This window comes from Camelus dromedarius, chromosome 7 (genome assembly GCF_036321535.1).
Source record: "Camelus dromedarius isolate mCamDro1 chromosome 7, mCamDro1.pat, whole genome shotgun sequence".
Classification (NCBI taxonomy): Eukaryota; Metazoa; Chordata; class Mammalia; order Artiodactyla; family Camelidae; genus Camelus; species Camelus dromedarius.
In genome coordinates this window covers 21,223,988-21,247,110 of record NC_087442.1, presented here as the reverse complement: position 1 = coordinate 21,247,110, position 23,123 = coordinate 21,223,988, and the positions used below count along the sequence as shown (strand labels likewise).

The window sequence follows — 23,123 nt, the reverse complement described above, 5'->3', positions numbered from 1 at the left end:
TGGACTCAGACTGGTTGGCTCTCCTGGTTCTCAGGCATAAGTAAGTAAGAAATAAAGAAAGAAATCCTACTGGTTTTGTTTCTCTGGAGAACCCAGACTAATACAAGGAGTCAGAAGTTGGTTGTTGGTGGGGAGGGTATAGCTCAGTAGCAGAGTGTGTGTTTAGCACGCACGAGATCCTGGGTTCAATCCCCAATACCCCCATCGTAAACAAACAAACAAACAAATAAACCTACCTACCTAATTACCCCCCCCCCAAAAAACAACAAAAAAGAATTGTAAAAAATCAGGGCAGGGGGTAGGTATAGCTCAGTGGTAGAGGGCATGCCTAGCATGCATGAGGTCCTGTTACCTCCATTTAGGAAAAAGAAAGAAAAGAAATTTTTAAAAAGATAAATTTAAAAAAAAGTTTGGTATTGGTTACGTTCAGTATCAGATCCTATTTGATACCCTGGTGGAGATGTGGAGTAGGCAGAGATAAGATCACAAGGGAGTGAGTAGATTACCTCACTGAACTGAATCTGAATCCTCCAAATCTCTGTGTCTTGATCCAGTTGAAGCCAGTTTTCTCCTCTGCACAACTGCTGAAATAGAATCCTTTCCTGCCTCTTTTCCCCAGAATAGTCCTGGGCTCCAGCTTTGTGCCCTGCTTGGAGAGCTCTCCTGTCCTTGGTTTCTCTAGGGGGTTCACATAACCTCTAGAATCCCTAAATCCCCTCCCTCCAACCCTATGGTCCTCTGACAGAGGGGAGCCCCCTGCAAGGTGAGGGGAGCCCTGAGTAGAGGGGCGCCTCACCCAGGTCAGGCAAGGACAGCTGGGCTGAAAGGGGAGAATTCATCAACACCACTGCCCTCCTGGTCTCCCAACAGGCCTGGCCCCCAGAACCCGCCTCACACCAGCTTCCTTTGGGGGCTTGGACACCTCAGACCCACCAGGAGGTGTAGTGGAATGGAGAGGAACATCCAGGCAGGCCCAGCTTCCTAACTGGGTCCACCTGGTATCAGCTGGTGACTCTGGCAAGTCACTTTGTCTCTCTGAGCCTCATTCTTCCCATCCATAACAAAGGAATATGTGTGACTGAGTCATAGCGTTGCTGAGGGTAAAACACCTACCACAGTGGTGTAATTAGTGCTTAGTAATAAATGACAACAGTGAGCGGGTCTTTCAGACTCCCTTCCCCACCCTCAGCAGCCTCGCTCCTTTCTGAGAGATTAGATTATTTTACCCCCATGCCCCTACTGTCCTTCAGAAACCAAATTTTACTACAGGCGTGGGCAACCACGGAATGGTTGCCAAGGGCAGGGCTTTCAGAAAGGCTGCCTGTTGCCTAGGAAACTGCCCCAGTCTTGTTCCCTGGGGTCCCACAGGTCGATGGGTTCTGGCGCCACCTTCTGGATGCAGTGTCACACTGCTCCTAAAGCATCCAGACCGGGGAGTCCAGCATCCTGTGTCAGAGAACAGCCTCTACCCGGCCCCTCTTCTCCACCCTCCACCCCCTCTCCAGGCCCCCACATCTCCACCATAAAAGGTCCCTCCCTCATCTGTGTCCCTAGATTTTTCCCAGAGACAGGGGCATAGAAAGTAGTTAGAAGCACTGTGAACCCCAGGAAGGGGTGGGAGCAACATTCTTCCCACACAGAAGGACAGAGAGGACCAAGGAGCAAGACTCCCGGTAGCGTGTGGTCTGAAGGAAGTCCCTCCCCTTAATTGATTTCCTGCGGACACACGTTTTGTTTCCCAGTAGTCCGCTTTCCACCGAGAGGAAGCAGTGGGGAGGGAGAGGTTAAAACTAGGGGTGGAAGAGTGACGTATGGGGTCACAGCCAGGTCCTTACGCAACATCCCCTCCTGGCTCCCTCCTCCTTCTCAGCCGCTCAGCCCCTGGTGCCCTAGTCCCGACTTCTCTTTTCTTCTCTGGGGAGAACCCCTCTCCCTACCTTGACAGCATGTCAGACAAACCCCTTGGAGCCCTCAGATCATCCTGCCTCAAAGGGAACCTCTCAGGGGATGAAGAAGGAGAAGCAGAAAGCCCTCAGCTATGAGACCTGGTCTCCTGAGTTGGATTCCTGCCTGAGGCAGCCCCTGTGTGTGGCCATCCTGAGGTCAGCCTGCCCTGAAGGTGAAGGGTGAGGTGGAGCAGCTGATGTGTGGGGTCAAAAGACAGGAAGCTGTTGTGGTGCCTGGGGATGCTCCTCTTTCCCTGGTGGATCACAAGTAGAGAAACTGAGGTACACGGAGATGGGGGAGGCTGGTCTCTACGCGTCCCAGGGTAATACTGCACCTCGCAACCCACATGCCTCCTTCCCGACTTTAGCTGGGCTGGGGATATAGCTGACTTGGGAACCAGACACCCTGGCTCCCAGCCCGGAAGCTAATATGGCCAATGGGTTTAAGAGAGGGTGGAGCAGGAGGCTAGGGACGAAGGTCTCCCGGGTCCCTGACCCGCCCATCTTCCTTCCTGAGCTCAGCTGCAAGAGAGGTAACAGAGAAGGCTGGTGGAGGTGAGTCCGGCAGTTTACAGGCTCTGTCCTGAGGACAGTAGGTGTCAGGAGCGGGTGGTGGGGCTGGAAGAGGTTGCCGGGGGCTGCGTGCTTTGACCCTGGCTAGTGCTCTGACCAGATGCCCTGACCCCAAACTCTCCTCAGCCAGAGGCAGAAGGGCTGCTGGGGGTGCACTGAGGTGGATAGAATTGGTCCCCAACCCCTATTAAGGGGGCCTGTGGGTAAAGCAAGAAGAGGGGGTCCCAGAGAGGCTGGGGTTGGGGTATGGCCCTACAAGCCAGGAGGGATCCTGAAGGAGCAAAACGTCTCTTCATAAGTGTGGAGGGAGGAGATGCCTCTCCCCACCCTCCATGGCTGGTCCCTCTTCCTCTCCAGACCCCATTTCCGGATGTGAGAAGAAGGGGTGGAGGGAGAGATGGAGGGCAGCTGAGTAGCCCGCAGCTGGGGTCTGACCCCTCCTCTCCAGGCTGGCTGCCCAGCTCCTGATCGGCCTTAGATTCACAGAAGCTTAAAGGGCTAATCCGGCCCCTCCTGAGCTACCCAGTTGTGCCGTCTGAAAGCGGACGTGTAGGGGAACGTGGAGCCAGAGCCAGGGGCCACCCACCACTTCTACTCGGTCTGTCCTCCAGGGTGCACCAGTCATGGCCCCGCTGCTACCTGCCGACGTGACGGTGACCCGGCTCTCCCGCTCCATTCACCTGTACTGCAAGCCGGGCCCCCCAGGGTCCCCTGGGCCCCGCCCGCTGCTCCTGCTCCTGCCTTGGCTGGGGGCACAGCCAGCCGCCCAGGCCAAGTACCTGCAGCTCTACCTGGCCTGCGGCTTTGACGTGCTGGCCGTGGAGAGCGCGCTGAGCCACTTCCTGTGCCCGCGCAGGGGCCTGGGGCGGGCTGCCCGCGTGCTGGCGTTGCTGCGGGGGCCCGGGGTCCTGGCCCGCCGCCCGCTGGTGGTGCACGCGCTCTCTCTGGGTGGCTACACCTTTGCACAGATGCTCCTGCTCATGGGCCAGGACCTGGGGCGCCACAGCAGTGTGGCCCAGCGCCTGAGGGGTCATATTTTCGACAGCCTGGTGGTGGGCAGCCTGGACCACATGGCGCTGGGTGAGTGTGCCGGGGCAAGGGTGAGGGGGCACCGGAGCCACACAAACCAGGCTAGACTCCAGGTGGCCATGCAGTGCTGCTGACCAATGGGTCTGTGATCTGCGTCTGTTCCAAAAGTGGCTCTGGGCTGCCTCTGAATGTCCACCTGGCATGGCCTTCCTGCCTTCCTGCCATGTTGTCCCCCCTGGGCCTCCCCCACTGCGGCTGAATTTATAACCCAGAGTGAGCGTGTTGTCTGGGACCAGCCTGGCATGTGTTCATCTCCAGCCTCTATTCCTCTGGGGAAGGGGAGGACAAATAGGCACAATAAGGCTAATTTACTGAGCGCCTAGAACCTTCCACACAGACTCTCACATAATCCCCACAGTGAGGCCATGGGGTAGGTGCTGCGTCTTCTGAAATTCTTAGGACACATGCTTGGGAAAGAGTCTCAGAAATAATGTACTGTTCACCTTTGAACAACACAGGTTTGAACTGCGTCGGTCCACTTAAGCAGGGTTTTTTTCCCAATAAATATGTACTACAGCATTGCACAATCCATGGTTGGTTGAACCCACAGATGCAGAACTGCAGATATGGAGGGCTGACTGTAAAGTTGTATGTGATCTTTGATTGCACAGAGGGTCAGTGCCCCTAACCCCCACATCGTTCAAGGGTCAACTGTGATTGGCTACATGATTTTCCTCTAAAGCACTGATTCTCAAACTTGGGTGTGCGTCAGAATCACTTGGTGCTGCGTGCTGATTCAGAGGCCCAGAGCTCATCCTACTCCAGTGAACCTGGGCCCCAGTGTTCGTTTTTTAGCTCTCTAGGTGATTCTGATACACACTGGAATTTGAGGACCACTGTGATGTAACTTCCTCTATAAGGACCAAACTAATGCTAACATACCTCAAGTAACAGGAAGGTCATTGTTATAAAGTAACCCATTCTAATTGACCAATTAGGTCTAGTTCAGAAGGAAAATTTCCCCTTGATGCAGACCGACTTGACATTTCTCCAAAAACCCTTAGATCTTTTCCATCTCAACTGCTCGACAAGCTGCACCCTGTATGGTTTTTGCAAACCAAGGTGTAAGACAAACCATGAAACATGGCCTCATTTTGGTCCATCTCCTCTCATCTTTTACTATCCCTTGGCATCCTTCTCCCACCCAGCTGGGTCACCTGGGGCTCCGAGGGTCTCACCAAGGCCGCAGATTCCAGGACACAAGGCCTCCAGGGACTCTCAATGACCCAGGCACTTTGCAACAATTCCTGAAGCAGTTGTCGAATCAGCTCTGACCCCAACCCAAAGTCCTGCCATCCAGCTCTTTCCTTCTCGTCTTTGAAGATGCCACAAAGTTGGCAAATGTCTCAGTGGGAGGCTAACTCCAGGCCAGGTGGCTTTTAGGAAGGGTGTGGGAGAGGGCAGGGACCGGAAGGGGATGCCAAGAGTGGGCTGAGGCAGCCCCTCTCAGGCAGTTGTGGGGATGTTTCCAGCTCTTCACTACCCGCAACGAGGGCCTTCTGCATCCTCTGTGCCTTCCTGCCACCAGAGCACTCCCAGGCCATCTCCCGTGCTTCTGCCCCAAGTGGTGTCTGTACCTGGTAGGACAGCTGGGTGCCCACTGCCCAACTACAACAGAGACAGAGAAGGCAATATGAATGTCCCAGGACCCCCAACTCTAGGGATACTCAGCGGCCCACATGTCACTGCTATCCCCACCAGGAGGGTGTTGAGACTGGGTGGTGGGTCCTGAGCTGCACCTGACAATGGGAACTAACCCCCTCTGCCTGGTACCCACAGGTGTGTCTCAACTGATAAGACCGCAGGCCCTGGGCCCGGTGGTCAAGGCCACAGCCATGCTCTACTTCCACATGTGCCCGGGCTGCACTGTTCGGCATTACGAGGCTGCAGTGGGCGCTTTCTGGCAGCCGCCTGTGAAGTCCCCGACGCTAGTCTTCTACAGCCACGATGACCCCCTCTGCGATAGTGCCCGCCTGCACGAGCTGCTGGCCAGCTGGCAGCGGCTGGGCATGCCGGTGTGGGCACAGGCCTGGGAGACCTCACGCCACGCAGCCCACCTGCGCCAGCACCCCCTGGAGTACTGCCACACCCTCACCACCTTCCTGCGGAGGCTGGGTCTCGCGGTCCCTCTGGCCCAGCTCTGATGGGGCTCTGGGCTCCAGCTCACCTCCAGGATAGGGGCCAGCTGCCCAGTGGACAAGGGACAGAGACAGGATGGCAGAGGCATTGAAACCTCTTGATTTACTCAGATTATTTAACATACAATGACGCAACTGTGACCCCAAAGTGTGCAAAGTTAAAGCCTTCGACCGCAGCTGAGAGGAGAGGGCAGGAAAGGTACACATGGGGTGGGGGGTGAGTCAGGAATGATGGGCCGCCTCTTCCCCAGGGCTGGGGATGGGGGAGTGGCCTGAGGAGCAGGGCCAGGGGAAGGGGGCAGAAACCTCCCTCTGGCCTAAGTCAGGAGCCCAGAAGTGCCACATGGCTGAGAGGGTAGCAGCCCAGGAAGGGGCCAGAGGCAGGGCCAGGAGAGCACCATTTCCAGGGTGGGGGGTAGGGAAGGAGGTGCCCTACAGGAGAAGCCGGGAGGGGCCACCTGCCCCAGGAGTGGGAGCCGGGCCGGAGCAGGCTGCAGCGAGAAAGACCTGAGGCAGGCGCAGGGCCTGAGAGCCCAGGCTGGCTGGGCTCAGTGGGACTGAAGAAAGGGGAACCTGGCGGGCTCCCAGGGCAGCCCAGCCTGGGAGCAGTCCTGACTGCGGGGGAGGCCCAGGGAGGGGCCGCAGACCCTTAGGGCGCCCCCTCCTCTCTCCCTGGAAAGGAGCTGGGGATCCAGTAGTGCAAATCTGTGGACCATTCAGTTATGGAGGGAGTCTGTGCCCAAGGGGGGACCCTGGGACACGCCCCCTCCACCGCCTCGGCCTCCACCACCATCCTCAGTACAGCCGCTTCTCGTAACTGTGGGGTCAAGGCAAGAGAAGAACCGAGAGTGGGTGTGTGGATCCTGCTCCTTTCCCAGGTCCCCTCTCCCAGGCTGGCCCTGGGCTGCCGGGCAGCCCACAGATTCAGGAGAGGCAGGGGGCTGTAGAAGCCCCTGCCTCTCAGCCATGGTGGGTGGGAGGGGGCAAGCAGCAGGCCCTGTGCCTCTGTCTTCCTCAGGCCAGGCCCAGAGACAACCGCACTCCTCTGGCCACATCTGTGGCTGGTATGCTGTCCTCAGTGGCGGGGTGGAGAGACAGCTCATCCTCACAGAGGGAAGGCCTGGCCCATCCTCACAGAGGGAGCTCAGACCAAGTAGAGCCTCTGCTGCCTTGTCTGCACCCCACCCCTGCAGGCACTGGGGCCTAGGCTCCTTGTTGCCACTGGGTCCAGTTCAAGACAGGACAGCCTCAGGCCTGTGGTCAGGGACATCTCTCTGCATCCTAGAAAGGGATGTTTCCTCTAGACGAGAGGCCACTGCCAGCTGCCCCCACCACAATGCTAGTCCTAGGGTCTGTGTCCCGAGATGATACCCCAGTGCCGCCCCCAACCCAATGCCCCCACCCCCAGCCCAAGTCTCACCCAGACTGCCCCTGCTCTACTCTAAGCTTGGCCCGGGCAGCGCGGTTACTTACACGGCAGAAAGGTATAGCTACGGGAGGATGGGGCAGAAAGAGACACAGGTTAGATGCCCGCCTATGCCTGGGGGGACAGGCCCTCTTGACCAGGGCAGGGCCGCATGCCTGCATCTACTGCTGCCAACTAGCACTGCCCCCACCCACAGTCGCCCCAGCGCCGGCCCTGGCATCTGTCTCTCTGCCCTTCTCCCCGCCAAGGGCTCACGCCCCCAGCCTCCATCTGCCTGCCTGGTGCCACCACCAGCGAGAGCCCAGCACCGCCATCCCCTGCCACCAGCCACCAAGCTTCTGAGCAAGCAAGGGCCGGGATGCCCAGGAGGGGCTAGTGGCCACATCTCCCGTGCCCTGCTCGGGGGAGATGCCCGAGGGGAGGGGAGGGCCTGCCCGCATGGGGGCTAGAGTACAAAGTTCAAGGGTGGGCTGGGCCCTGTTGAAGAGGGTGATGGGGTCATCCTGCAGCAGCCTCCATCCCTGATGCAGATGGTCCATGGGGTCCCTGAAACCTCTGCTCAGCCTCTGAACCATGGCCCCACCTGCCCGACCCAGTGCCAGCCAGCTGGGCAGGGAGGCCGCCACACTTACGAGTGCAGGCCATGGACACCACCCTCGATCTGAGCTGACATGGTCCGCTTCTCAAATTTGAGCTCTCCTGAGTACATCATAGACCTGCAGGCAGGGAGGTGGTGCGGGTCAGGGGCACCAAAGGCAGAGATAAGAGAGAGAGGAAGCAAGGGGGAGCCAGGAGCCTGCTGGGTGCCCCCAAGTCACGGCACTCACCGCAGGACAGACAGGCTACGGGCACCTATATCCTGGCAGCCATGCTGGATCCCCGCTATGAGGTAGGGCACGAACTTCTGAATGGAGCCTTTGTCTTGGATGGAGCCTGACACGCCCTGTGCGATCTTCACCTTATCTCCCTCGCTGCATGGAAGGCAGGAAGACTGAGCCTGGCCGCCCATGGCTTAGGGGACCCCCATCCCACCTCTGAAGGGCACCAGCAGAGGGGATACCACCCAGAAGGACCCCCAGAGCAACCATCCCTGGGCTATAGCATAAATAAATATGGACTCCAGCCACTGTCCCAGGTCTGCTACTGTGCCCTGTGCCTTGGTTTCCAGAACTGTAATATGGAGACTGGGCGCCACCTTGGGAAGCCAAAGGCACGTGTGGACCTGAGGGGTTGGGGCTAGTCTGCCTGGGGCCAGGGGGCGGGGCACCTGAAGTAGCGCTTCTGGCTGCTGCTGCTCTTTTCCATGGCGTCCAGAGAGCCCATGCCCCGGTACTTCTTGAGCCTCACACCATCTGAGAAGAAGTACTCGCCAGGGGCCTCCATGGTGGCGGCGAGCAGGGAGCCCATCATCACTGCGGCAGTCAGGGGGTCAGTGCCTCTAGCCCCGTAGTCCTCCCACTGCCCTCGCCCGCTCCCCGCCCCCTACTGGACTGCCCAGTCCCCAGCAGACGCTCCCCCCTCACCTGTGGAGGCTCCGAGAGCCAGGGCCTTGACCACGTGCCCCACGGTCTGGATGCCACCATCGGCTATGACTGGCACCCCAAAGCGCCGGGCATACTCGGCTACCTTGTACACAGCAGTGCCCTGGGGCCGACCACAGGCCATCACTGGGGAGGGCACCGAGACAGAGGTGTTAACAGCAATGGGGGCCAGGTACAGGCCCCTTTTTCCTTGTGCCCTTCCTCCACTTGGGAAAAGGGGGAGGGCTGGATTGTAATGCAGGGAAAAAAAATAGGTGGCAGCAAATAACACTGGGTGCATGTCACTCAAGGGATCTGGACCACCTCACTTAAAAGAGCACTATGGGAGACTCCTATGGCCTTCAGGGTACAGTACGCTCAGCCTCGCCTTCTCCAGGCACTAGCTCCCCTTCAAAACCTGTTACTAGGGTTAGGTACTCACAGCTTCCTTCGGGATATTGGCTTGCATTTCTTTACGTCTAACTGTCCAAGGTCCTTAAGTGTTAGGCTTTTAAGTGAGAATTCTAAGGAACCAGCACTTATCTAGGGATGGATGCAAGGCTGGATAAATTAGAAAAGAAGCCCCCTCCGGGGGTACCTTTTGTTTGTTTTGTTCTTACTGCATCCCCAAGGTTTACAACAATGCCTGGCACGTAGTAGGTGCTCATTTGTTAAGTGAGCAGGAGAAGACCCACGGTTCCCCACAGGGGGCAGCCGAGGAGGGAGACAGTTAAAGGCAGAGGCTTGAAGACCAAACTGGGGAGATGTTTTGGGCAGAGAAGACCAAATGGGTCATTCAGCATTTGAGAGAAGTGACCCTCACTAGCGGGGCCAGAGACACCAGACTTGGGGCCCAAGAGTGGGCCTCCTTGGCCAGAATCTGAGAAACAGACTGGCTCACAACCAAAACTCACAGTAACCTCATCTTACAGCTGCCTCCCCTGAAGTCAGTGGACCAGACAGTCTGAATCCAGGTCACGCCTGACCCCACCATCCCAGGAAGAGGCCTGGCCGAGCGAGAACTCAATATGCATCTGGGGAACAAGGTGAGGCCCTGGGGCCTGTGGAGGGCCAATGGGGCTGTTCCAAGTGGCAGCTGCTCACTCTCCTACCAACACCTACCTTCCTGGGTGATGCAGATGGAACCACAGCCCATGCCCACACGCAGCCCGTCCACACCAGCATCAATCAAGTTCTTGGCCTGAGCTGCTGTCACCACTGGGGGGGAGGAGGGAGGGGAGGGGAGGAACAGTGTGAGAGTGGGATGGCTCTGCCCTGCCCAGGGGCTTCCTGGGACCCCAGTCTAGACCTACCCCCAAGTCTAGACCTACCCCCCTTATAGTGATCAAAACCCATGCATTCAGCCCCAAACCAGGAGCAATGCCATCACCAAGGAATGCCAAAGGCCAGAGAGAGAAAGGTTCCACAGTGAGGGGACGAGGGCTGGGAGGGTTAGAGGGGACCCCGCACTCACCATTGCCCCCAATCACCTGGAGGTGGGGGTACTTCTGCTTGATGTAGTGCACCATGGCAATCTGATACACGGAGTTCCCTTGGGATGAGTCCTGTGAGAAGGCAGACAGGAAAGCTTAGACCTGGAGGCCGAGCATCCTCACTGAGGGAGGGAGTCTTGAGTGGACAGATCCTGACATTGTATGAAAGACGTATGAGAATGCACTTTTTGTCTTTTTCTGGGAGGACACTTGACAGTTCCCAGCGGATTCTCAAAAGGGCCAGCTTCCCCCTAAAGGTTAAGCACCACTAACGCATAGTCTGGAAGCAGACAAAGCCCTTTCATACCCGTGGTATGGATTGGTCCTCACAGCAAAGAGATGGTGCCTGGAGTGGTATCCATCCAGTTCCCACCAGCTCACTAACCAAATGGAATTACTCAACCTCTTGAGCCTCAGTTTCCCTGACAACCCCTTGGCATGGTGACTGTACCTCAGCGGCATTGTGCAGACTGAGTTCATTTACATAAACGTCCTGGTGCGGGGCCTGCAAATGGGAGGTTCTCACTGAACGGGAGCTCTAACTATTACGGTCACCTTACGAGTGAGGAGGGCCCCCAGAGGGGTCAACGGTTTGTTCTGACCTCTCAGAGTACCAGTCACTCTCCTAATTCTGACTCCAGGCTTAATTAGAGGTGAACCTGGGTCTTCATGAACCTCAACTCTACTGAACCACCCCCGCTCCAAGGCTGTGCCCGCACCAGCACTATGACGTCGGCGCCCGCCTGGGTGAGCAGGTCCAGGCGGTACTTGTCATCCTCGCGGGTGCCCACAGCCGCCCCACACAGCAGCTGCTTGTGGGAATCCTTGGAGGCCAGAGGGTAGTCCCGGTTCTTCTTCAGGTCGGTGCGGGCAATGATGGCCACTAGCTCGTCTCGGTCATTGACAATGGGCAGCTTCCCTGAGGAGGAATGCAGGGGTGAGATGAAGGAGCAGGCTTCTAGGAGTGGGATGGGGGCAGTGAGGATGAAAATGGACCAGGCTGGAGATTCCACTGAAGTACCCAAACCAACCACGAGGTGACAGCACCCACCCAGAAAGTGCTCGTAGGGACCTGGCCCTCTGCCCAAGGAACAGGAAGTAAAGAAACCTCGCAACCAAGCGAGCTCCTGGAGCTCTTCCTGCCCTGTGGCCTGGCAGGGCTGGGTGGGCAGCTTCTGAGTACTGGCAGCTTTTCACCTGCTGGGCCACAGGCCACAGTGGTCGAAAACTCCCAGACAGGGCACAAACATGAGGCTGTCCTACAGGGAGGAACATGTGACCTGCCCAACAACACCACCCCTGAGAACAATCCAGTATGGGCCAGGGGAGCATTTCCCAGTGGCCCCCACAGGGACCTAATGAATGTTATGTCAACAACTTCCATGTCAAATAAATTTAACCGTGGGATTTCTCAGAGCCTCTGATAAACTAACGTACAATTATTCATAAAGATGGAGAAGATAGAAGGCAGCATTTTTCAGACTCATAAGACCACAGGGCCCTTTCCTCGTGATGAGCATTTCACAGGACTAGTTGTTTTGGGAAACATACTTTGAAAATGCCTAGTAAGGGGAATGGGTTTTCCTAAGCCAGGAAGAGGACCATGGGAATCATGCTCCAGCCTGGGGGTTACTCAAACCTTCCCCAAGGCCCAGTCTGGTTGCAGGGACAACCTGCAAGGCTGTGAAGGAAGCGGGGGTTCTGGGGTGCGGGGGACCAGGCTGAGGGCGCCTGCATTTTTCTGCCTACTCCCGGGTACCTTTCTTGCTGCGCTGCAGGATCTCATTTGCCTCTTTCAAAGTCACACCCGCTGGAGCCACCACCAGCTCATTCCGTGATGTCATCACCTGTGGGGCCAGGAACATTTGCCTGCAGGTTGGCAGGTGAGAGAGAAGGGAGCCAGGCCTCCCTCTGGTCCTTGGTAACAGGCACCAGCCTGAGGCCCCAGGATGTGGGGTCCTCTCTTCCCCAGCCATGCTTCCCTGCCCCGCAGGTACCTCACTGAGGAGGGTGGTATGGTCCTTCTCGGCAAGGAAGTCGATATCTCGGGAGGTGACGATGCCCACCAGCTTGCTGCCCATGGTGCCCGTCTCAGTGATGGGGATGCCGGAGAAGCCATGCCGGATCTTGGCCTCCAGCACATCACCCACAGTGTGTGAGGGGCTCAGCACCACAGGGTCTGTGATGAAGCCCTGTTCAAATTTCTGTGGGCAGACAGGGGAAGGAAAAGGCTGGAAGAAAGCTCAGGGTGGTGTACAGCCTGGCTACAGAAGGTAGCAAGTGGCCTGGCTGTGCACAGGGGAGCCAGGGTCCTCCATGGGGTAAGAGGTCAGTGGAAAAATGAGGGCTGAGCCCTGTGCCCCAACTGTGGAGAAGGGCAGACAAGACCCCAGAGTAATCAGCCAGGGAGCACACCAGCCCACGGGGCTGGCAATGGGAGGTTGGGAGGCTCTCTGAGGTGGGGGTCGCCAAGGGGCATCTTCCTTCTGGGGACAGTCCGGTACTTGCCTTGACCTTCCGCACCTCGTTGGCCTGGAACTCTGGGGTGCAGTTGTGGTGAATGAAACCGATACCGCCCATCAGCTGGGGTGGAACGGAAGTACAGTCAGAGCCAGAGGGCCAACCCTCCTCGCTCTGAAACCCCACCTGATTCCAATTTCTCCTAAAGCCCAGCCCACCCCGCTCAGTCCTCCTGGGGTCCCAACTCAGTGGCCTGACTCACAGCCATTGCGATGGCCATGTCAGCCTCTGTCACAGTGTCCATGGGGGAGGAGATTAGTGGCGTCTTCAGTGTGATCTTCCGAGTCAGAGCTGAAGTCAGGTCCTGAGGATGAAAGCAGTCTATGTGAAAAATTTTATCATTCAACAAACATTTACTGAGCTCCCACAGGTACCTGGCACTAGGGCAGGCCATGGGGATATAGCAGTGAATAGGGCAGATGAAGGCTCTGTTCTCTCCTCCAGAGCTTATATTCTGCTTGGAAAGAAAAATGACACACACAAAACATGTACAAGATGATTCCAGCTGCGACGAAGGCTCCAAAGAAAAGCAGTAAGGCAAAGTGACCACCAGAGGAAGGATGCGGTAGCTGGGGAAACCTCTTTCTTGGGAAGTGACAAATGGAAGCCAATCAAGTAAAAGTCTGAGGGACTGTTGCTCCAGGCCTAGGGAGCTGTGGAACCCCATGATTCCAATTCTTTCTGAGGTGCATGTATGAAAGACAAAGGTGAGCACAGTAGAAGGAAGGGTGAGAAGCAGGCGGGGGCAAGGATGTGTAGCCTTGAAAGCCACAGAGAGGAGCTTGGATTCAATTCTGAGATGAGAAGCCACTGGAGGGTCTCGGGCAGAGGAGAGACACAATCTGATTTATGTTTTAAAGAGGTCGCTCAGGCTCTGATGTGAAGGGATTCTAGGTGATAAGGCCTGAGGCAGGGAGACCCACAAGGAGGCTATTGACGGGTCCAGGCGGGAGATGCTGGTCACTGGGAAGGTGGAGGCGTGGGGAGAAGTCTATCGGACAGACATCCAGGGAAGCAGGTGACGACAGGTCTGCAGCTCAAGGGAGAGGTCAGGACTGCAAACATACATTTGGGAGGCATCTGCCTCTGAACAGTGGTGAGGCCAGATCACAGACTCCTCTGAGATTGGGCCAATAGCAGTGGATCCTAGCGCCCAGAACACTCAGACACAGACTTTGATATACAATTTTTGGAGGACTCACAGGTCCCTGAAATCCATCCACAGATCCTAGTTCAGAATTCTGGCCCCACAGCCTAGAAAACTCCCCCTTCTCCTCTCTCATCGTAGCACAGAAAAGCCATGGCCTTCCTAACAGAGGCCACAGGATGGGGAGACCCTTGACAGCCAAGGGGGCTTCTTCCATCCCTTTCTTTCTAGCCCCCTGCCAGGATCTGGCACAAAGCCAGGGTACTCAGTAAACTTTGTTAAATTGAGCAACTGAACCACGAAAACTTCCTGGTTGCTGTCAGAACAGTTCAAATTCCCCCCTAAAAATCTATCTGAGTCAGCACTGGCTACACAGGCTGGACGTGAGCTTCCCCGACTTATTAAGTGCTCCAGTCATACTCGGACCCTCTGGCCTTTCATGAAAGTCAGATCAGAATAAATATCAATGATAACAGCAATAGAAAAAAAAATTTTAATGCATGTGAATTCATCATATAATAATCTAACCTCTCCATGAAATGACTTACACTCATCAGCATTAGCCCCTTGGCTCCTATGAGTTTGTCCTATGTTAACTGGGTAAAGGTCACTGGTCATTCACTTGATTTATTGCTGAACCCTACGGTAAAGCAAAGCATGGTGTTTCCTTGTATTTGCCCAAAATCTAACTTCTTCAAATCCTCCTGCAAGTTCTTGTATATCATGGATCCACAAACAAGTCTGTCCACCTCTTTCAATGTCTCCGTAATTTTACTGGCTTCTATGATGTCTTTGCTTAGCATTTCAGACAAGATCCAGTAAGTAAGAAGCCACACCCATGCCCTCCCTGGCTCTGTCAGTGACAGAGAGCCCTCTGGCCCTGTGCTAGGCCCACCTCTCAGGATACCCCCCTCAATCCCCACAGCTGCCTCTAACCCATTAGGTATAACCCATTGCACTGTGCCAGTTTCTCTGGGAATCCACCATATTCCCAAGGAAAGCTTCTCCCACACCCTGCCCTTGAGCGAGAGGTCAGCCTCTTTCACCACAGACACAACCTCTCTACCCAGTAAGTGGAAGAGGTACTCACCACCTCATCAGCTGTGAAGTCTATGAATCCTGGGAGAATCAGAAAGTCGCTGTGAAGAGAAAAAGGTGGGTGTTACTGGGTGAGGAGGGGTACCTGCAAGGGGCAGGGCCTGCCACGCCAGGGGAAGCAGCACGAGGGCAGGGAGAGGAGCAGAGCCCTCTGATCCCTGTTGCTCCATCAGGACTGAAACACCCTCGTACTCCCCACTAGCATCTTGAAGACTAGCCCAGAGAGCTAGAGCCAAAGGTTGGTGTAAACTCTGTGGACCTGACGCGCCACTGAGGCAGTTGGCCCCAAATTCCCATTGCCTTCAGGGCTCAGAGTTTGTTAAGAGACACAGAAGTTCCCTAAACGCCACACACAGCAGATACAGTGCCTGCCCTTGAAAAGTTCTCCATCTTGATAGGGGGAAACAATAATTAGACACGGAATGGACCTGAGAATGGTTTAGTAGCGCAGCATGGCATGAACACCACACAGCACAGGACAAGCTGCACAGCCCAGTGCTGGGGCTGCTGAGTCACACAGGGTTCAAAACAGCACAGAGAGACCCCAGGGGGATGAATGTGGGGCATGTTCCAACAGAGCAGGCATTGGCAAATGTTTGCCCAGTTGGCCTGGAGCAATAGACATGGCCTGGGATGGGAAAGGGGAGGAAGGGGCTTTGTGGTTAGGACCAGAACACTGGGAACCCAGCCAAAGCATGGCAGTGGCCAACACTAGGGTGGGCCACAGTCACAGCAAACCCTGAAGGGGGGTGCAGGCTGCATGGGTACGGCAAGGCACAGTGCCACAGCCCAGGAGCCCCGACGGGTACAACTGGCCTGAAATCACAGGTCCTTGGCAGACACACCCAAAAGCAAATGCCCCAGTGTTCAGGAACACTCCCGACCAGACTAAGCAAAGCAGCAGTCACCCCAGCACAGGAAGGAAAAACTAGAGGGTGGATGGGAGGGGTGAGGTCTTTAATTTGCCCCAAGACCTAGAGCAATTTCCCTAGCGGGTTATCCTGGGAGACTCCACTGAAAAATATATCAGAGATACTCTATCCCCTCTCATTAAAGACTACCTGAAGAAATAAGGAATCTTAACTGCCCCTGCCCCTTGGCAGCCCTTCTGTACAGTAAAGAGGCCTCTGTGGCGCACTTAAAGGCTGGAGAAGAAAAACGCTGGAGTCTGGGCCCCTTGGCATTTTCTAGATATCACAGAAACCCCGCACCTGGCCCGCACCCCAGCTACGAACAGGCAAGAGCAGACACTCCTCAGAAGTGACTGGGTATCCTGGCATCTAGGGAAACAGCCTGCCAAGCAGGCAGGGGCAGGAACTAGCAGGAGACAGGGCAGGGATGCTCTTGGCTCACCAGCATCCCCACTCCACCCCAGTCCCTGGTCCTGATGCTCTCTCCTGGCATGGACACAGTCCTGCAGCCAGGAGGAGAGCTAGTGCCAGGCCTGCAGCCAGCAGGACAACTGGCCCAGGGCCCATGGAAAAGCAGACTAAGCCAGAGGCAAATGGATAGGTCTTCTCCTTCAAAATCCCATGTGGGGTGGGCTGGGGGATGGGTAGTCACAGAATACTCACACCCAGGGAGGTGCACGTACTAACTTGTGGGCAGGCAGGGGCACAAGTGGAAGAGGGCTGGACTCAACAGTGGAAAAAGGAGCCATACCAGCTGCCCGGTTGGGCCTTTCCTGGGGGCAACACCCAAGCAGCTGCCTTAACTGGGCTCCAGGGCCCTCTCTGCCCTCGTGGTGACGCTGGGAGTGAGAGGGTGTCCTGGACCAAGGTCTGGGGAAAGTCCCCTTAACTCCCACATCTCGCGTTCTCGCACGCCCCAAGGCCCCCAAGATGCCCACGAGAGAGGGGAGAGGGCAGGCCGGACCCCGCTCTGGCAAGAAACGGGGCATGGCACCAAGGGCCGCGATGTCGCTGTGCCACGTCCGTCTGCTCTCCGCGCGGGCCGCCTTCCTTTCCTGGCCCAGCCTTCCCCACCCCCCTCCCCCTCACCGACCAAGTCGCTCGAATCAGGCCGGGGAACGCTGCCGTCTCCAAGTGGGGAGCGGTGCACGTGCTGGGCCGGGACCAGGGGATCGCGGTGCGTTCGTGCGCGCACCCAGGTGGGGCCCGGGTCCCCCGCGCTTACTTGTAGGTGAGGCCGTCGGCGTTGGCGAACAGCTGCTGCGCCGTGAGCCCATCCTCGGGCACGTAACCGGTGCCGCCGCTGATCAGGTAGTCCGCCATGCTGCCAGGAGACACCGCGACCCGACATAAACACCCGCGCGGGCCGCCCCGCTGCCGCTACTGCCGCTGCCGCTGCTGCTGCTGACGCCGCGCCACGGCCACGCTGCCGCCGCGGGCTGGGCGGGCCGGGGGGCGGGGGCTGCGGCAGCGGCGGGGCGGGCCCGGGGCACCGCCCTCCCCTCCCGCCCCTCCCCCGGGAGCCCGCCGCCTCCTCCCCGCGTCGCACAAAGAGCCCCGCGGAGCCCGGCCCAGCAGCCGCCGCGCGCACGCCCAGGGCCGCCTGCAGTGGCCCAGCGGCCACGCGGGGCCGGGGCGGGGCAGGGGGTGTGGGCCCAAGGGGGGAGGGGGCTGAGCCAAGGGGGGACACGCCCTCCAGCCTCTCCTCGCCCCGCCTTCTTAGGCCCCCTACAGCGTCTCCCCCAGGCCAGCGGTAACCTAGGCCACCTTGGGCCACCCCGCCCCCTCTGGCCTGAGTCTCCCCTGGCCCTGCTCCCTGGCCCTGCTCCCTGGCCCCAGGGGTACCTCTAACATCGTTTGCCTTACACAAGACTAAGGCCCAGACTGTAATCAGGGCCCAGAGCCCTGAGGAACTGGCTTGGGCTCACAGCTTCCTAACATACACGAGTCTGAAGTTGCACCCTCAGGGTAGTGCACCCACCTCCCCGCTCCCCACAACCAGGCATCATTCCTAGGGGGCAGGCATTCTTAACAATGACACTTCCTGACCTTTGGGTGGCCTTGGAGCCCTCTGCAATTTACAAGGCATTTTTCATAAATGATCACATTTACTGTACAATTCATTAATTGCCAATTATTAGATATCATCACTTTGCAGATGCAAAACCTACAGTTCAGGAGGGAGTGGGGACAGGTACTGCCTCTGAGTCCTGGTCCAGTGCTTCAGACTGACATCCTGCCCTATCCACAGCTCAGAAAGTGGTGTGGATACCAGGGGTTTTAACCTCAGAGAGGAAAGTTTGGTTTTATTTGGGAGGGTATTGTGATGGGAAGGTGAGGGAGGGTCACAGGCTTGGCTCAGGCAAGTAAGGATACATACAAATTAGGACAGAGACTAGAGAAGTTTTGAGAATTTCCCAAAGCAGAAATTTGGTGGCCCTGAGTGCCCAGCAAGACCCAGATTTCTGCATGAAGGTAATAAGTTTAGGTAGCAAATTGATTCACATGGGGGTAGATGGGGTGGCAGCGGGCAGGCAGACTCTTCCGCCTTATGTGACCAGAACAATAAATGCTATTCCCTGACCAAAAGCTAGAAAACAGATCCTCACCGCCCAGATGCCATGTATCCTTCCTCTGTCCTATAGTCTCTACAGCTCATTTCTTGGTGAGGTGAAGGAAAGGTGGGCCAGGGACAAGGTCCTCTCCCTGGCAAGGTGGCTGCCTGTAGCTGTCCCTCCCTCCCCAGCCCTCGAGGCTGGATTTGTTTACCTCTCAGCAGTGTGGTGGCAGCCAGGCCCAAGGGAGGCTCCCTGGGATGCCCAGCCTCTCCCAGTGACGCCCCGGGACCCTGCCAGGAAAACACTGTTCCATCTGTGTGCAGAGGGGAGGGGACGCTTTCCACAGAGCCAGGGCAATGAGGCCCATGAGGCTGAGAGTTCTGCAGGAGACTCACAGAAGTCCACAGCATCGTCTGTCCTCTTACTGTGGGGGACCAGAAAATCACGGAACCCCAAACTTCCCTCTCCGCCCAGGGAGCCCAAGGAGGCTCCTGATAGGGGCCTCTGGATGCTCTCTGGTGTTGGGAAGGAGGGAGCGGGCCTGCCAAGTTTCTCTGCTGAGGGTGGGCTGGGGCCAGCTTTGCCAGGGATGCCTGGGAGCACTTGTCCCCTGGGCACTCACAGACTCATCCAGAGGGCCTAGGCCATATAGGGAGGGGGTTACCCTAAGGGGACCAGCACTAGGACCTCTTACTGGCCACCTGCATGCAGAGCAGTGAGCACAGCCGGAGAAAGCACTGGCCATTCAGAGCTGTCCTGGGCACCTCTCTGGCCGTAGAAGGATGGTGATGGAATGGCAGTTGCAGGCACAGTGCACAGGCTGCCCCTGGATTTCTCTGGGGCTCAGATGGACATGCTCTGGGTCACAGGAATGGCTAGAGTACTCTTCAGGGTTCCACCAGGACTGGGGCCCAGGACAGCAGCTGAGTTCTGCAATCTCAGATGGCCTTAGTATGACATCTGCCCCAGCCTAGATCTCAGAACCAGGGGAGGAGGCTGCCAGGCTGAGTTGTGTGGAGGGTCCTCTTCCCAGTGGTGACAGGCATCACAGCACCACTCCCCTTCTCCTGCTGCCCCACACCCTCTCCTGCTCTGACCTATGTCAGGGCTCCTCATTACTCTTAAGCTGCTGGGCTCAGCCCTGGGTTAGGCTGTCCTTTTCCAGAGACTGTTAATCCACCCCCCATCCTCCACCCCCCACTCCCGCTTTCCTCCTCCCTTTTCCTGATCTTCCCCAGCTGCTTCCTCCATGGGGAGGAGACACCAGGCAACCAGTGGGACTCCTCAGCTCAAGGAAGGGCTGTGGGTCCCCTGAGGCTCCCCACCTAGCAGCTGTGAGGGCAGCAGGGCGAGAGAGTAGGTCCAAGCCCCTTCAGGCCCCTTCCTCAGGATAGAGGGGAAACAGTGACCAGCTGGAGACCAAGGTCCCGACAGGGAGCCTAGAGGTCTGTTTCTAGCCTGGGCTATTTAAAGGGACAAGATTTCAAAACACCTTTGAGGGGGGAGTCGGAGGGGAGTGGGTAATAACCCTGACATTGTTGAGCTGGGATAGGGGACATAGTTTGCCCAGGTTCAGGCCAGAGAGCAATAACTCTGGCCTCAAACTCAGACTTCTCATGATACCTTGTCCTCTTCCCACAGCTCTAAGCTAGTGAGGGCAGATGGAGGTCTAGGCAGCAGGTTTTGAATCTCACTACACCACCTGGCTGGGTGTTAGGTTTTACACAGGCTGGTAGGGTGGAGATAGCCCCTCGGTGCAGAGGTACAATCTGGAGAAGGGATGCCTCTGCCGGCCCTGATCTGAACTCTGAAATGGTACTTGTGCAATACCTGCTCCAACCAAGGCACTGCCTTCTTCAAGCCCCCATGTGCCCCAGCACACTCCCTCACCTCCTGTGGCCTCTCTATCGTCCTGGACCCTGAGCCCCAGTAGTTGGATTTCTGGATGGGAAGAAAGATAGAGTTGCCCGAACTTAAGTCAATTCTAGAGAGACAGCCTGCGGGGGCAGGAGAGGCCAGGCTTCACCTAGCAGCCCCTTAAGCCGTTAAAAGTTCTTACATAAGCAGCCAGCCCCTGGGCAGAGCTGCAGAGCTAATTCCGGCAGACCCCCCCACCTCCACCGAACCCCAAACCCAGCTTCCAGGTCACCTCTCCAGGCTGCTGAACACCAACAGATGGGGCAGAAAAAGAAGCCCAAATCCTCTGGGCCGGAAGGACAGTGGGATTGCATTTCAAGCTGCGATACAATCCAGAGATTAGCCACTGTCTTCTTTTCAGCCAGTCCCCTGGGGCCCAGCTCAACACCCCGACTCTTCCTCCTGTGACCCTTACAGACTCCAGCAGAGTAAGGGCAGAAGTGGGTTCTGAATCTTAGGAGAGACCCTAGGGTGAACTGCACTGGCAGCCTCATCAGACTTCAGTGACTGGTGAGGAGGGGATGGTGTCCTCACCCGGCTCTGAGGAGGCAGTCCATCTGGACGCCTGCACCTGCCACTGAGACTCTGAAGATGGATAGTTCTAGGAGGAAACGGCTAGGAGGAGTAAGCAAAGTTGGACACGGACTCCAACAGGCACATTTTGAACCCCAGGAGTTGGAGCCACTTGGACCAGGTGTTATCCAGTGTGTAGCTGAGGTCAGATCCAGGGCTAAGATTTTAGGGATCGTTTTTTCCGACCTGCTCCCAAATGCAACGAAGCACTGAACCCTTTGCACAGTGCCCACCTGCATCCCCCAACCAAAGCCGTTTACGTGGCATCTGAGCCCGGTTTCAGGAAGTTAGAGGTTGAGGGGGTAAGAGGACATGGGTGGTGGGACCTGTCCTTCCCCTCCCCGCAGCGCTGCCAGGTTCCCAGAGCCGCCGCGCCCGCCCCGGATGCGCCCCGCTCGCTTAGCCCTGGGCGTCACCTCTCCGGCTCGTAGCAGGCCTGCAGCAGGCGGGCGGTGTACCGCTGCGCCGCCGTCTCGTGTCCCGAGTGCTGCCGGGCTCCGGGCTCCGGAACATCGGCGGCTCCGCCTCCCTGCAGCAGTGGCGGGAGTGGTCCCGACCCCGCCAGCGGAGCGCGCGGATCCTCCATCCGGAGGCCGCGGCTCAGGGCTGGCGGGAGCCTCTCCGCCTAGAGGCTGCCGGCGGGGGCTAGGGAGTGAGCGCAGCCAGAGGGTCCGGGGAGGGGGCGGGGCCTCCGAGGCGGGGCCTACGGGCCTGGGGCGGGGCTCGAGTGTCGGGGGCGGGACAGCTCTGGGGAGGGAGTCCACTGGGCTTTCCGGACTGGCATTGCGCTCCCGACCGACCCTCTACGAGGCTACGTAGTTTCAGCCCCTCTCTCCCATCCCCGCATCAGCAACAGGATACCGAGAGGTGGATGCGGAACTGCAAAGGACCCCCACCCCTTCCCCGCCATCCGGACTCTCCAGTTTCTCCTGGCCCCTTCTGAGGCCGAGTGTTATCAGCGGCTGGAGTTTTCTTCGCTTCTTGTGTCGGTTCCTCTTTCTCTTAACGAAAGCATGGTCCTTTGAAGCGCCTCCTACAGGCGAACCGCAGACCAACCTCGCTAAAGCAAGGTAGGCGAGGAAGATTATCCATCTTCGTTAGCCTACCCCACCCTTTGCCTGTTCAACAGACTCCTTTAGACAGGAAAACAGATTTTTCCTCAGCCCTTACCGGCCACTGCCTGAGGAAGGAGCAGATAAGGCTGCAGGCTCCTTAAGGATAAGGGCCTTGTCTTCCCTCGCCTGGGGTACCCCATTACCAGGGAGTGGAGCTGAGCACACAGGTGCTTAAACTTATTCGTCTACTAGAAAGTATACTTTTTCCTCTTTCATTGTTGTTGTTATTGGCAACAATGATTTAGCACCTAGCAAATGTGGCAAGGAAAAGTAAGAGTCCTTGCTCTCAGGCAGTTTCTTTAAGGAGAGAGTAGATAGAAAATAAACAATTGACAATTTTTATGCTATATTTTTTAAACAAAAATCTGACAGTCTGAGGGAGCAAATGGTAAGCAATGAAGAACTGCAGGCTAAGATGCATTTCAAGGAGGCAGAGTTAAGGGTCAGATTTTCCAGCAACTACTTCACAAAGGAAATTGAATTTATGCAATGGTAAAATCTTGAATTTTATCCTGCCTTCTACCTTTTCCTATACATGTACACACCGACTCCACAGATTCAAGGTCAAAACACAGTTTCTTTGATGATTAGCCACACGTGAAATCTTGTCACTGTGAATGCCATTATACACAATTATTTTTGCTATAGACTGTTTCCTCAAAAGTCATGCATTGAAACCTAATCCCCAGTGTGATGGTGTTTGAAAGTGGAACATTTGGGATGTGATTAGGTCATGAGGGTGGAGCCCTCATGAATGGGATTAGTGCCCTTATTAAAGAGACCCCATAGAGCTCTCTCATTCCTTCTGGCATGAAAGGACACAGCCTCTATGAACCAGGAAACGAGCTCTCACTGAACGTCAAAACTGCCAGTGCCTTGATCGTGGACTTATCAGCTTCCAGACTGTGAGAAATAAACAGTTGTTGTTTAAGCCAGTCTATGGTACTTTTTGTTATAGCAGCCTGAATGGACCAAGACAGTTTTGTATAACAAGATTATGATCATGCCCTTGCAGGTCTCTCACAGAGCAAGGATGGACTGATCTAAACTGTACACAATAATAAAGTCATTTTTCTGGTCCCTATTTGTGAACCAATTA

General features: G+C 56.6%; 2 protein-coding genes across 5 annotated transcripts; one reads left to right on the top strand and one right to left on the bottom strand.

The window, feature by feature from the left end:
* Window positions 1-1,775: 1,775 nt before the first annotated feature.
* LOC116154063 (transmembrane protein 53-A) lies at window positions 1,776-8,294 on the top strand. 3 transcript variants are annotated; one of them, XM_031455314.2, is made up of 3 exons: window positions 1,776-2,102; window positions 3,131-3,599; window positions 5,388-8,294. In XM_031455314.2, the coding sequence occupies exons 2-3, from the start codon at window positions 3,143-3,145 to the stop codon at window positions 5,750-5,752; spliced, it is 822 nt and encodes a 273-aa protein (XP_031311174.2). In that variant the 5' UTR covers window positions 1,776-2,102; window positions 3,131-3,142; the 3' UTR covers window positions 5,753-8,294. The 3 variants fall into 3 exon arrangements, with proteins under 3 accessions (XP_031311174.2, XP_031311173.2, XP_031311177.2); XM_031455313.2 differs by having other exon boundaries at window positions 1,776-2,228; XM_031455317.2 differs by lacking the exon at window positions 1,776-2,102 and adding an exon at window positions 2,238-2,501.
* IMPDH1 (inosine monophosphate dehydrogenase 1) lies at window positions 4,492-21,576 on the bottom strand. 2 transcript variants are annotated; one of them, XM_031455310.2, is made up of 15 exons: window positions 21,326-21,576; window positions 17,087-17,185; window positions 14,943-14,991; window positions 12,908-13,009; window positions 12,694-12,768; window positions 12,183-12,389; window positions 11,945-12,032; window positions 10,905-11,104; window positions 10,167-10,257; window positions 9,815-9,910; window positions 8,696-8,839; window positions 8,440-8,584; window positions 8,000-8,143; window positions 7,805-7,888; window positions 4,492-5,216 (listed from the first exon to the last, which is right to left on the bottom strand). In XM_031455310.2, the coding sequence occupies exons 1-15, from the start codon at window positions 21,493-21,495 to the stop codon at window positions 4,988-4,990; spliced, it is 1,923 nt and encodes a 640-aa protein (XP_031311170.2). In that variant the 5' UTR covers window positions 21,496-21,576; the 3' UTR covers window positions 4,492-4,987. The 2 variants fall into 2 exon arrangements, with proteins under 2 accessions (XP_031311170.2, XP_031311171.2); XM_031455311.2 differs by lacking the exon at window positions 4,492-5,216 and adding an exon at window positions 5,832-6,563 and having other exon boundaries at window positions 21,326-21,574.
* Between the last annotated feature and the right edge of the window lie 1,547 nt (window positions 21,577-23,123).